This window comes from Harmonia axyridis, chromosome 1 (assembly GCF_914767665.1).
Source record: "Harmonia axyridis chromosome 1, icHarAxyr1.1, whole genome shotgun sequence".
Classification (NCBI taxonomy): domain Eukaryota; kingdom Metazoa; phylum Arthropoda; class Insecta; order Coleoptera; family Coccinellidae; genus Harmonia; species Harmonia axyridis.
Genome location: NC_059501.1, coordinates 37,386,378 through 37,399,782, shown reverse-complemented (window position 1 = coordinate 37,399,782; position 13,405 = coordinate 37,386,378). Strand labels below are relative to the sequence as shown.

General features: G+C 33.3%; 2 protein-coding genes across 2 annotated transcripts in view; one reads left to right on the top strand and one right to left on the bottom strand.

Annotated features, from left to right (window-relative positions):
• The window catches only part of LOC123676800, a 40,669-nt gene extending 33,698 nt beyond the window's left edge, over positions 1–6,971 (top strand). Inside the window, exon 5 of the mRNA XM_045613028.1 lies at positions 6,245–6,971. Within this exon, the coding sequence (XP_045468984.1) occupies positions 6,245–6,563 (319 nt within the window). The 3' untranslated portion in view covers positions 6,564–6,971. The remainder of the gene's footprint in view (positions 1–6,244) is intronic.
• Positions 6,972–6,973: 2 nt separating this feature from the next.
• The window catches only part of LOC123676793, a 118,988-nt gene continuing 112,556 nt past the window's right edge, over positions 6,974–13,405 (bottom strand). Inside the window, exons 10-11 of the mRNA XM_045613015.1 lie at positions 11,832–12,317; positions 6,974–9,766 (exon numbers count right to left, since the gene is read on the bottom strand). Coding sequence (XP_045468971.1) covers positions 9,501–9,766; positions 11,832–12,317 — 752 coding nt within the window. The 3' untranslated portion in view covers positions 6,974–9,500. The remainder of the gene's footprint in view (positions 9,767–11,831; positions 12,318–13,405) is intronic.

Here is a 13,405-nt window from a genome sequence, read left to right as displayed (position 1 = left end):
CGTATTTTATATTTAATTTAACATGTCAATAAATATATCACATATGGGTTGCCTAACAAATTTTAGTCCAGAGTAGGTTTAATTAATAATTAAAAAATAGTAATTTACGTAACAAGTCCGGAAAATAGGGTTTTTTTTGGACGAATAGACAAAATTCCAGGACGAGCGTAAGCGAGTCCTGGAAGTCTGTGAGTCCAAAAAAACCATTTTCGGGCGTGTTGCATACAATATTTTTTCGGCAACCATGTAAAATAACACTATCGCTGCTGCTTTCCATATTTTATTGCGATTGCGATAAAAAAACATGCAAATTTTTGACAACTAATTTCATATGAACTGTCAGCCGTTATATCGGTTGCTATGGATTCTATGATTCTTTTCCGGCCTAGTCCGGGAAGTACGTACTTTCCGGACTAGGCCGGGAAATGCTACTTTCTCAGAGAAAAAGCGTCCGGGAAGTGAGCACTTCCCGGACGGTTGCCGAAAATAGTAATTTACGTAACAAGTCCGGAAAATAGGGTTTTTTTGGACGAATAGACAAAATTCCAGGACGAGCGTAAGCGAGTAGAAGAGGACACAGCATAGCAGCTGTTTGAAGTCCGTCCAGTCAAAGAGAGTGCGCATGCTATTTGTTCTTGGAAATGAAAAGGATATTTCTCAGTCGCACACATTCACTCGCAGCAATATTTAACTTTTTAAAATTCGACAACCGGGTCTCTGGACTGATTTTTCGCAGGCAACCCTATACCACCGTGTTCATAATGAAATAATATTTAATTTTATTGATTTTGATCAAATAGTCAGACCGTTGCAAAATGCTAGTATAAATTGACCTGTTTATACCTTGCAACCCGAGAAATGTGACCGGAAAAAAATAGGCAACCTAACGTTTGCACATTCTATGGGCTTCATACTTTCGATTGGTATAGAATTTATCTAATGAGCAAACCGGTGAAATGTTCGAAAAAAAAATTTTTTTTAATTATTAATTAAACCTACTCCGGACTAAAATTTGTTAGGCAACCCATATGTGATATATTTATTGACATGTCAAATTAAATATGAAATACGTTTTATCAAATAAGCATCTCGGTGAAGGTCGTTTTATATCGGGATCTTAGACTATAATGCTCTTGCATATGTAATACCCTTGACCACCTTCTTGATGAAGCCAACTGTTAAATATATCGACCATGTAAATATTGAAAATCTCAATAATTTTTATTTGAGTTCGTTCTTGTATTTTTTAAAATGAGTAAGTTTCTTTCGAATTGGAATAAACAGAAAGAACCAACGCTAGATAGGAGCAACAAAATCCGATTCAAAGAGAATATTATGTTAACCAACAAAATATTCTCTGTAAAGGGTGCTGATCTTAAGGTTCAATTAGTATGTCCTATGTACAAGATGTTTCATGAATTTTTCAAGGAATCTTTTCATTTCGAAGGAAGATATCGGGTGCTTGAAGATATTTTCTCTAAGTCTTACAGTTCTCAAGATGCCCTTAGTGAGCATCGAATTTGGGACACCATGTACCAAGGCAGATGGATGTTCATGTCCCGGCGGCGACACTTGCAAAACCCAGGGTTTGTAAATCGCCTGATGGCATCGACATCAATACCCATGGTGTAAAAAAACTGTTATGTCATATCAGATAGTTGATACATCCATAAATTGGACAATAATTATATTAATTCAATTTTATTATAATGAACGTATACCAACCATAGTAGCCACTGTCGTGGTTGAAGAAGAAGATGAACAATGTATATCAATTCTCTATGAGGTTCTATGAGTAGCACTATGCTATGGAAAAACGGTCAAACTACTAATGTAAACATTGAAGAAATGGTAAAAAAGTATAAATTTCTAGAAACATTTCCTAAAAAGCAAAAAAAAAAGTAGAAAACTCATTTTCAAAAACGTCACCTTCGATGAAGAGTACTAAAATTTTGTGAAGTAGATGGCCTAAAACTATGTGGAATATATCAAAGAAAATATGCTACTCGGAAGCTACCAATCTCTCTGAAACATTTTCTCCCAGTTCTTTGATATATGTATAAGCCCGACTTTGAGTGACTTTCAGAAAACTCAGTTTTAAACACACAGTATCTACCCCTAGAACGAAGCGTTTGCAGGAACATGTTCATCAGCCTTTTTTTTTCTTGAAATCCTCTCTCAGTCCAATCGCCAGGTAGTTTGAGATGGAAGATTTATCCAAATTTTATGTGAGTCAATTTGGTTTAATTTGGTAAATACCAACTAAATTTGAAAAAGCCTCTACTTCTCTGAAACTTTCAACCTAATGCTGTAATCAGTTTACTTTCAAAGGGGGTCCCTTGATGAAGTATCTATGCTTGAAGTTCATTGTCATTTGTCAGTTATAAGCAACTATTATTACCGATGAATGATTAAAAGATCTTCTGCTCAACAAATGAATTTTGTTTAATTATGAATGATAATTATACTAACATGAATATCATAAGTACCTATATGTTTACAAAATTCAGGTACCACCTCATGCAGTAAAAAGAGCTAGGAGACATCTATGTCTTCAGTAATAGTGATGCTCTCAGAATTTTCAGCTTCTGCTAGTTTATAGACTCAAAACGTGTTTTCTTCCAAAATGATATTGATTCAAGAAGAAGCAGGATCAACGATTTTCATAGGAAAGTTAATGCTCGTCAACTTTGTACGGAAAAGGTTTGATGCGTAGTTCTCGAGGCGGAAGACCGAAAAAAAAGTCGAAAAAATTAAGTTTTTTCCCTTCCTCAAATTAATTCAAGGGCGACGAGGTCGGAAACTGAGCATTGGTATCCCAGAAGATCCCTGAGAGAATTGTAAAAATTTCTTCAAATACAAAATATGCTTTTCAGCTCGACCTGGATTTTTGATTTGGCGCTTGGACTGTGAATAATTATCTGTTTCTCTCTTTCTGTTTATTCCATATAGTCTTCTTCGTGTCCTCAGATTGTGTTAATTGAATAATAGGTTAGTTGTATTAATTGAATAATAGGTTAGGGCAAATCAAACAAATCCTTATGGAATTTTCAACGTTTCGATCCCAATTTGGATCTTTTTCGAACCCGAAGCATTATTAATTCATTATAAACATTGGATTTGACATAAATATACGGACATTACAACAGTATTCAAGAACTTGCTTCTACAATACAAAATATAATGTAAAATATAACTATAATATGAAATGATTCAAATCTACTATACACATCGAAATATTCTACAGAAGCAGCCAGATAGGTCAAGACGAAAAATTACTGAATTTATATGACTCTGAAATTGGATTTACTCATTCAACTGGATTTAAAACGTAGCACTATATGATTGTGGAACCTATCGCTCGTTATATATAAAATTAATCCCTGTATAATGTATAATATGTCCAACTAGAAAGCACTTTTGTCAATATGAATGAAACAATGAGATGAGATGAATTTGGTGTCGGATCCTTGAGCTTACTGAAACAAAACAGTAAAGAGCATTTTCAGTAAGCTTAAGGATCCGACATCAAATTCATTCAATTAAATTGAATCAATTCACACTGATCAACAATTGCTAGGGATCACTTATGAACTTCTCTGCATTTGTATTTTTTTCAAGTTATCTCTACATTATATGTTCTCTAAGGAAAAAGTAAGATGTTTTGAGTTGATTATATCAAAGTCTTCCTCACTTCATCGGCTCTTGTTCACAAAATCGATTATTATCTGTAGGCTGTTACAGGTGGAGTGAAAAGCAATGTGGTATTTGTTATTAAATCTGTTTTTTTCTCTCGTTCAAACACATAAGGTGACGATAATTGAAGAAATGAGAACAATATCAGCTTATCAGTCATGCCGAGAAGACGTTTGGCTCCTGTGCAACTGGACCAAATCATACGGTGGATACAGGAAGGATTGTCCCAGCGAGAAGTGTCCCGGCGGTTGAATGTTTCGCGAAGTGTCGTGAGTCGGGCTTGGAATACGTTCATCCAAAACGACTCAGTAGCTTATGTTCATGGGGGAGGTCGGTAGCGCAGTACAACAGCTGCCCAAGATCGTCTTTTGATCCTCAATGCTAGGAGAAATCCCACTTACCCGGCGACGTGGCTCAATAGATCACTGAGAGTTGCAACAGGAGTTCTAATTTCGAACCAGACTGTAAGACGACGACTACATGTTCGTGGTTTGAGAGCACGTAGGAGGGTACAACATCCCCGTTTGAATAGGGAACACCGGGTTCATCGACGGCAATGGGCTGAGGAGCACCGCAATTGAACACTTGAAGATTGGAGCCGATGTTTATTTACGGATGAGTCTAGATTTCGTTTGGTCAACTCCGATGGACGTATTCTTGCTTGGAGGGAAAGAGGTCGAAGGTATGCAGAACAGTTTATGGTACCCACAACAGCTTTTGGCGGAGGTTCTATATGTGTATGGGGAGGCATTTGTTTGAACCAACGCACAGAGTTGGTTGTTCTGCAGAACACCACCATGACCAGCCAGAGATATCACGATATGATTATTGAACCCATAATTGTTCCGTTTGCGGCTGCCGTGGGCGAGAATTTCATTTTAATTGACGATAATGCCCGTCCACACCGTAGGTAGTCGTCTGGTTAATGAAGCGCTAGAAACTCATGCTATTGATAGGATGGACTGGCCAGCTCGCTCTCCAGACATGAATTGCATCGAACATGTCTGGTCTGAGATGTCTAGACAATTGTCAACCTTAGAACAACCGATCAATAACCTGGAGGACCTTTCTAACGCTTTACGGGATATTTGGACGAATTTGCCCCAAAATTTTATAAATCGTTAGATCGAAAGTATGCCTCGTAGGGTAGAATGCTGGAGACGAGCTCGTGGGGGACCAACTAGGTACTAGCTTAACCGAAACTTCAGCCTTCTTGTGGTTTCATCATAAAAGTTTTATGTTATTCAAACACAGAATTTTGAGTGTTCCTAATAAAGTCTTTTTTTCTCTCCAACTTTCCATTTTTTCATTCTTTTCTCAAGTGAACCATATTATCAACTGAAAATACTCTGATATCTGACTAAATTTATAATCTTGGAGCGAATATTTCAGCAATAAATTTAGAAGAAGTAAGTGATCCCTATCAATTGTTGAGCAGTGTAGTTTATTCGATGAAATGTAAGTAATGCAGTGGTATGCATCTCGGTATGACAAGACAGTATTTGAAAAAAGAATATATACTAACTAATGACTGAAGAGAAATTGATAAAAATGAGAAGAGAGCCCTAGCCGCTTACCACTTCGAATGTCAACATGATTTCGACTTGTTGAGTGAAATGATTCAAATTTCAGTAAATATTACATTAAATTCAAGAACTGATATAGAATCGCTTAGTGTTGTTTACGGTAATTTGTTAACCAAAATTAAAAATAAATAAACCATCCAACTAGTTCATTTCCGCCCGCAGTCATGTATTTGTTGAAATCAATAAAAAGTTGATAACAATGTGATTATACCTCTCAATATGTTCCATCAATCACATCTCATTGTTTGAATTCATATTGACAGAAGTGTAAGACTGTTTTCTAGTTGGACATATTATACATTATTCAGGGATTAATTTATAAATAGGTATATAATGACCGATGGAATTTACAATCACACATAGTGCTACCTTTTTAATCCAATTGAAAAGGTAAAGCCAATTTAAGAATCATATAAATTCAGTAATTTTTCGTCTTGACCTATCTGGCTGCTTCAGCAAAATATTTTGATGTGTATTGTAGATTTTAATTATTTTTTCTTATAGTTATATGTTACATTATATTTTGTATTGCTAATGCAAGTTCTTGTATCTTTATTACAATTCTATAGGATTTGTTTGATTTGTCCAGTTCCAAGCCAAAAACCTATCATTCACTTTCTGTTCTTCAATTTAGGAACATTTTGTATAAATATTCATATTATCCCGAGGTCTCAAATTAAGTTCAGATTGAACTAATGCAAATAAAGATTATAAGAAATAAGGCAATCAAATTAATATCATTTTGCATTCAAGGGACTCTATAATAATAATTATATAACTATCGAAGTATTTGTTTGATATTGGATTTTAATTATTGACTGCTGAATTATTGTCGCATTAACCCTCCTTATTAAAAAAATTTTCTCATTGTATAGAGAATGAGTTATATTTTATGTCCGTGATGAATATCTCTCAATACTTCAACTGAAACCAATTGAACTGAACTTTTTCTTTCATTTCAGAGATGTTGATTGTTTGTTAGCCGTCTTTCATTATTTATACCAAAAAATGTGCCCACATTGTCTTCTCCCTAGTGAATACAAAATACGCATTCCGTCTGAATGGGAAATTGGATTTGATGGCTATCTATCAGAATGTATTGCAAAAGAAATAGATACTTTGAGGAGTCTGACTGTACGGGAAAATTTCGATGATTATAAAAACATAAGGAGGGACCTTCTTGAACAAGAATATGTAACGGATATGGCCTTTGTTAAATGGCTCGTTGCCAGGGATAAGCATGAAACAGTTGAAGATAATGAAGAAGATATGGAGCTTTAAATTTTATTCAATTTCAGTACAAACAATAAAATTCACTTAAATATACTAACAAAAATACATTGAATGGAATTATGAATGAAAAAAAAGTGGTATCATGGATATCAATATTTCGTAAGTCATATTAAAGGTTTGGCTGAATCATTGAAATTTAAAAACACTATGGGTACAAAATCTCTTATACCCTCAAATATTTTCAACTTCAACGTTGACATATGATACTGAAATATTCAGTTTACTTTTCGATCAAAATTATTGTATAATGTAAATTTTGGGGTTTGTATTTGTTTCGTTTTTACTTCATTTTTTTCACTCGTTTCAATTAAGTAATGCGATATTATATCATTATTTTCCGAATATGAAAATCGTTAGATGAAAAGTAATAGGTATATTATTATACTTGAAAAACTATATGGAAATTATTTAAACCCTTTATTTACAATTCACAGAATAAAAAGAGCCTCCACCTCCATTCCCTTCATTTTTTTATGCTCCAACCCCTTAAAATATCTGTCGCACAGGTACCTTGAAGCTTTCGCGTTGCAGACTAGTGATGATTCATTCGGATTCTGAATTTTGTGTCATCCAAGTTCTACAATAACTTTTCAAGTATCAAAAACAAAAAATGATACATGGAACGATCTCTTCGAATTTTCAAGCATTTGTGAAGAATAAGTGAAGAATTGCAGAATTCCAGATACCATCAAATTCCGAATGAAATAGAGACTAATTGCTGCATCTTGAAACACAAATATTTACAGCTAGCGAATCGCAGAAAAACTGTGATTTTAAGCCTTTTCAAATGTTTCTGTCGAAACGTACCTTTCATCCCAAACTTACATACTTTAAACTCATTCCCGATGGAGAAATTCAGCGTCGCATTCAAATGTTATAGATACATCAAAATTCTTTAAAAAATAAGTTCAGAAAAATGGGTTTTCGAACTAATCTTAGATAATTGAGCTAAGAGTTGAGAGGTGTGTTTTTCGAAAATATATACATCAAATTAAAATATTGCACTCGTATCCTTACAAATAAATAATAAAATATATAACAGAATACACAAAAACAAAATAAAAATGATAATACAAAAAACATAATATGAAATAAATGAAAAACATTGCACTAAAATCACAATAAATACTTCTTATCCTTAGTCCATTTATATTATATTGTTCACTCATAGAGTAAAAATCGTTCCAAAACTCTGAGTACGTGAATATTGCACAGTGATTTCGATTGTATATAATCTTAAAGTGAGTATTTGGCAAGATAGCCGTAATATTCTTTCACTAAGACAAAAGTACGACTGCGTGGAGTATATTCCACTGGATGTGTTCAAAAAAGGCATTATAGACTAGAGATCGAACATAGCTACTTGTTTTCAGTTTCATCCCTAAAAAAATAAACCAAAGTCGAAGGGATTGCAAATTTTCTGATAAAAGGGATGGGGCATTCAACTTGAGTCAGTAAATTATCTCAAAAACTATGGGATTCAAAAAATGTTAGGTATCAGGGGGAAACAAAATGAATAGGTTTTTTAATTTAGTTCAATATTACTACATATTTCTTTTTTTATCAACAATAAGATTCTGCATTGAAAAATATACCTTTCCGTTAAAAAAAAAGTCAATTTTAAATAACCTTGAAGTCAAAGTCAGGGTTAAAAAAAACGTTGATGATAATTTTTTCTTAACTACATTGTTTTTTAAATGATTTACTGTCTGAAGATAAATGCCGCACCTTGTATAATAATATAATATTTCAGAATTTTGATATAGTAATTTTTCAGTTCCAGTTTATACTGGAATGAAGACTTATTCTTCTTATGCTACTATGGAGACTTATTCCAGTGAAACCTCATTGAAAAATTACTATTCCAAAGCATCATTCCCATTATGTGTTCACTTGAAAGACCAGGTTATGGTTATTGAATTTTTCTGATCATTCTGGCTACGTTGAGAAACACCTGAAATTATCTTCTGATTGTTTTAGAACATCTCCCTCCAAAGCAAAATTTTATTGAAAATTCAAATCAAATTTTGTCGACTAGTGAACATTTCCAATGGAAACACTAATATAGCAAAGAAATCCAGCTAATAACTTGTTCCATCGAAGTTCTCAGGAATCTTTCAACTATTTCTTATGATAAATATTTATATTCTATCTTAAAATCTAATATTGCACTTCCGGCCAAGGAATTTATCACAAAGAAATGAGAATCTAACTTCATGGAATTCACTAACAGAGTCCTTTAGTATCTTTTTTAATGACTATTGACTCTAGGAATGTTTTAACGTTCTCTTTCATTTACAGTTGATAAATATTGAAAAAAAATTGTCCTCATTCAAAAAACTCTTCATGTATCTCTTTAAGTGATAGAAATCAACTTTGGCTGAACAACGAGCACAATTTATGATTTTAATCATAAAATTGTACACATTTCAATCACTTCGCAAATCTTAAAAAAATTTTGGTTCCTATCTTTGTGTGATGGAAATTGATATGAAAATATGACTTTCAATATAATTTCGTGCTCAATTATAATCTAAAATATATCAATTATATCATATCGTTTATGTATATTGATGACTGCTCTTCTAAATTATTCAATGTATTTTTGTGTAGTAATACACAAACTTGAAACATTCGGTAGAACGGATTTAAATCAGTCAGTATCTAATCAAGGAAGTTCCAACATGACTCACAAAATAATTAATTATTTGTCCCTTGGAGCAATTACATCAAAAATATATTTTTTTTTCAGTTGATTCGTCTCTGAATTAATCTGAATTCCAAGAATCGTTAGACCTCGTCTACTTATATAATTCTCTAATTATAACTAGAAAAATATAAAACATTATTGCACAAAAGAACTAGATTTAAGTTATAAAATATTGCACTCTCTTACTGTAAATATACCTAATTTGCGAAAATCTCTTAATTAGATGTTATGGTACTTGTACTCTCTAAAGGAACTACAGTGGCATAACTGGCATGCTCTGAATCGCTACTATGTAGATTTATATCATCCACAATGGCGAAACTTGTGTCTCTCGATTTTTGATCGGTATCTACACCACTGTCTAAGGAGATAGTTAGGTAGTCAGATTTTCGGAAACGTCCGAAAAAAACGGAATGAGTTTCTATGCTTTCACCCCCAGACTCGCTATGTCCATCTCCAAGACTCTCATCTGTTTCGCTCCCTGAAAATTGAGAATTTTCAGTTGCTTCTTTAAAAGGCATTGGTACTTTGAGAAAGGACCAGTGGCTTATGCTAACAATCACCAATGAGGTACTTTATGATTGAACAAAATATACCTATTGGCAAGGGCGTAGATCTTTTTTTTCTTTGGGGGAGGTTAAAGAAAAAAGTTTTTTGATGACATTGTTTACTCATATCTATAATGTGAGAAAAAGAGATTTGATAACGAAGTTTGAACCAAATGACTCTAAATATTTTTTTTATCACCAATTCGATTGTTCTTCTCTTATACTGGGTGTTCCTGAAATGAAGTTACGAAGGAAAATGAGAGATTTCTTGGATAATTCCAAAAATAAAATGGCTCATAAACATGAGGTCACAAAAGCTTTGTTTTCGAGATATATGGTGTTTCTTGTAGTCCTACTTTTTTGTGATGCTTCACCAGTTTATCGAATCTTTATTAATCTTCGCTAAAGAGTTGGTGAATAATTACCAAAACTTATAATTTATTTTATATCACAGCTACCTAACTGTATTGTCATAATAATTTGGATTTTCCTGAGAATCACTATAGAGAGCTGTTTGAATTTTTTTCTCGAAATCGATTGCAGATGAGAGAAACCAAACCAGAATGTGTAGTGCTGAACCAGAGTTTCTTTTAAATTTTTCTAAACTACCAGTGGTTTACAAAAAAATAATTCTGTTGAAAAAGAGCGAGCTCTCTTCCAGGAAAAATTCACCCTGTAGATTTGCAATCAAAATGAAGATATCACATGATGAGAACTTTAAATTGGAATATATCTATGCAAATTCGAGTTGAATATCTGAAGGGAAAGAGCTATTAGAGAAAAACTTGAACGTTAACACCTGTCTTTGAAAAACAAAGTGTTCGCAGACTCATGTTATGGGACTTTTTTTCTTGAAATGATGAGAAATCTGTCATTTTCAATTATACCTCCATTTCAGGAACACCCTGTAGATAAAGTCAATTCAAAACTGATGTCTTAACAAATAAATTGCAATTTGAATGAAACAATAAATTGTACAACACAACCCAGGTAATTTTTCGATGCGTATTACTCAGTTCAGTATTGAAATTTTGTGCAAGAATGATACAAAAAACCGAAAACAACGGGTTATTGTATACTAATGACGAATGAAAAAACCACAGATGGCAAATGAAGGGCGATGCCGAGAAAGCGGATAGATAAAGGAAAATAATAAACCTCGGACAAAGACGAGCTCGTAATGCAATAAAAGTACTCATCTAGAAAGCGATAATAAACTCATAAATCGTGAAGGAGTCCGATTTTTTACTGACTTTGAGATATTCCTGACATTTTATATTTGAAATTCTTGGGGGGGGATAATTAGCCCCAGTACCCCCCCTCCCCATTTCTACGCCCTTGCCTATTGGCAGTATATACACGGTGATTAACCGGGATGGTCTATTAGGCGTTTATGGAAAACTTATCATAATTTTGAGCTGAAAATTTGCATATTGGGATTTGAGGCAATGATCTTTCTTCCTTAAATATTTTCAGATCTCTACAACTTCCAGTTATACCGGAAACATACTACTACTTCCTCATTTCAAATGGCACACCCCATATATTATTGCATCATTAGATAGTTTTTTTATGACAATTTCGATAATATGCCATACGTTGGGTAAAAACTCAACTGAGTTAATGGGATTCTTATGAAAAAAATTGTGGCGATGAGAACTCGCATTTTTTTGAATATTTTTGTAGAAAAAGCTTTTTTCGAAAAAATGTTTTCTTTTTCAATTCTGCAAATACTAGTATTATAAGACTGTTTACGGTTTGGACCAAAAATGTACAGGGTGTTTATAAGGAGATCATGGATTTGGACAACTCAAATTCATCAAAACCCAAGATTTTCAAATTAATTAGAATTTATATTTTTCTATTATTTCAGTTGATTCTACGTAGGTACGAAAATAGTGGGGATTATCGAGGATTTAGGGTATTTTTGAAACCGGCTACGTGTTCTCTACCTCTGTATGATTTATGTTCAGTTTTGTATTCAAAATATTGCAATACCTCTATCATTTTGACTTCCTGTTCTACTAGTAGCGGATACGGCTCTGGACTCATTTGAATCTGTACTGAGGTAACCTGAATCTTCTGTTTTTCCTCTTCCTGTGGAATCCACATACTTTTGCCAAGCTCTCTTCACATTCGTTGACTTTTTGGAAGTTACCATCAAAGCTTCAGTGTTGGTTTTTTCATTCTTATTTCTATTTTTTGCATTCCGTTCATTTTCCAACCAATTTTTTTTCAACTCTGTGTCTATCCTTGACTGCAGGTTCGTCATAGGTTCACCAGTTTCTCGTTTCAGAATGAGGGGATCTGAACTAGACAAGAGTCTTTTATTTGTTATATCGCATTGTTCGGATTTGACCATAATCAAATCTACCGTTTTATCAGGAATACCAACAGAGCTTGGCTTCTTATCGGATGTTTTGGAATTGGCACTCCTGTTCTTCCCGTTTTTTGGCGGTAACGGAGGCTTGTTTGTCAAGCTATCTGAAATTGAATTGGGTAAATGTAAAAAATAAACTGCAACAAATATCTCTCGAATTATAATAGGATTATACGCGACTGACCTCAAACGATAAGGTTGGTCTGACTGAAATTTTCACGGTTAAGCCATGTTTAAGTTTTTAATGTTACTGAACAATCCAACTAGCGGTTCCGTAAATATGGTCGCAGTTTTGTATTCCTAATATTTTCGAAACTACAATTTCGAAATGATAATTTGCATTGGGATTGAGAATGATAATTTAAAGCCTCTTGCGGTATTTTATGACCAAGAATTAGAATCAGTAATCAGATTAGACTCACATTTACCCAATATATTTATGCCCGAAAACGGAAATATTGAGTAATTTTCTTTCGATATTCTTCTCAAATTTTTTAAAATTCTGATAATTACATACATAGTGTTCCCTCATCGACGCGATGCTTTATTACGGTTAGATGGTGAAATTTGAGATTTTTTGCGACACATTATCAGTATCAGGATTCATTATAACTACATTCTCAAACACAGGATGTACCGAAAAAGTGTGAATGTCCAAACATCCTTTTTCATAGGAACACACTGTTTTTCATTGATTTTTCAGTTCAATGGAATAAATGAACCCAAGTTTATTCGAAGTTCCATTGCTTAAAACTAACCTTTTTGAGATATTTCGATTTCTTATAAACTGAAGGGTCTTTGGAAAAACCAATGACACCGAAATTAATGAATTTTTTTAATTATGTTTTGAAAGTTTATCCTAGAAGAAATGAGATAAGTACTGACCTTTTTGAAAATCATTGAGAACTGTCGAGGGGTTTAAAATGAGACGATTCATTGTGTCGAAAAAAAAATTCTAAAATTTCAGCGCCAAACCGTATTATTAGAGCGTCAATGGTGGAACACCCTGTATAGCTGAATTTTTGTTCACGTTCTCGATTAACTTAATTTACATACAGGCTTTGATATCAATAAAATTCATTCATTCATTCATTCGTTTCACTATTTTGTAATAGATTTCTAAATTTCATTTCAATCGAATAGGTACTTTTTATTTATTCATAATTCTTTTTATTTATATTATTTTAAAAGC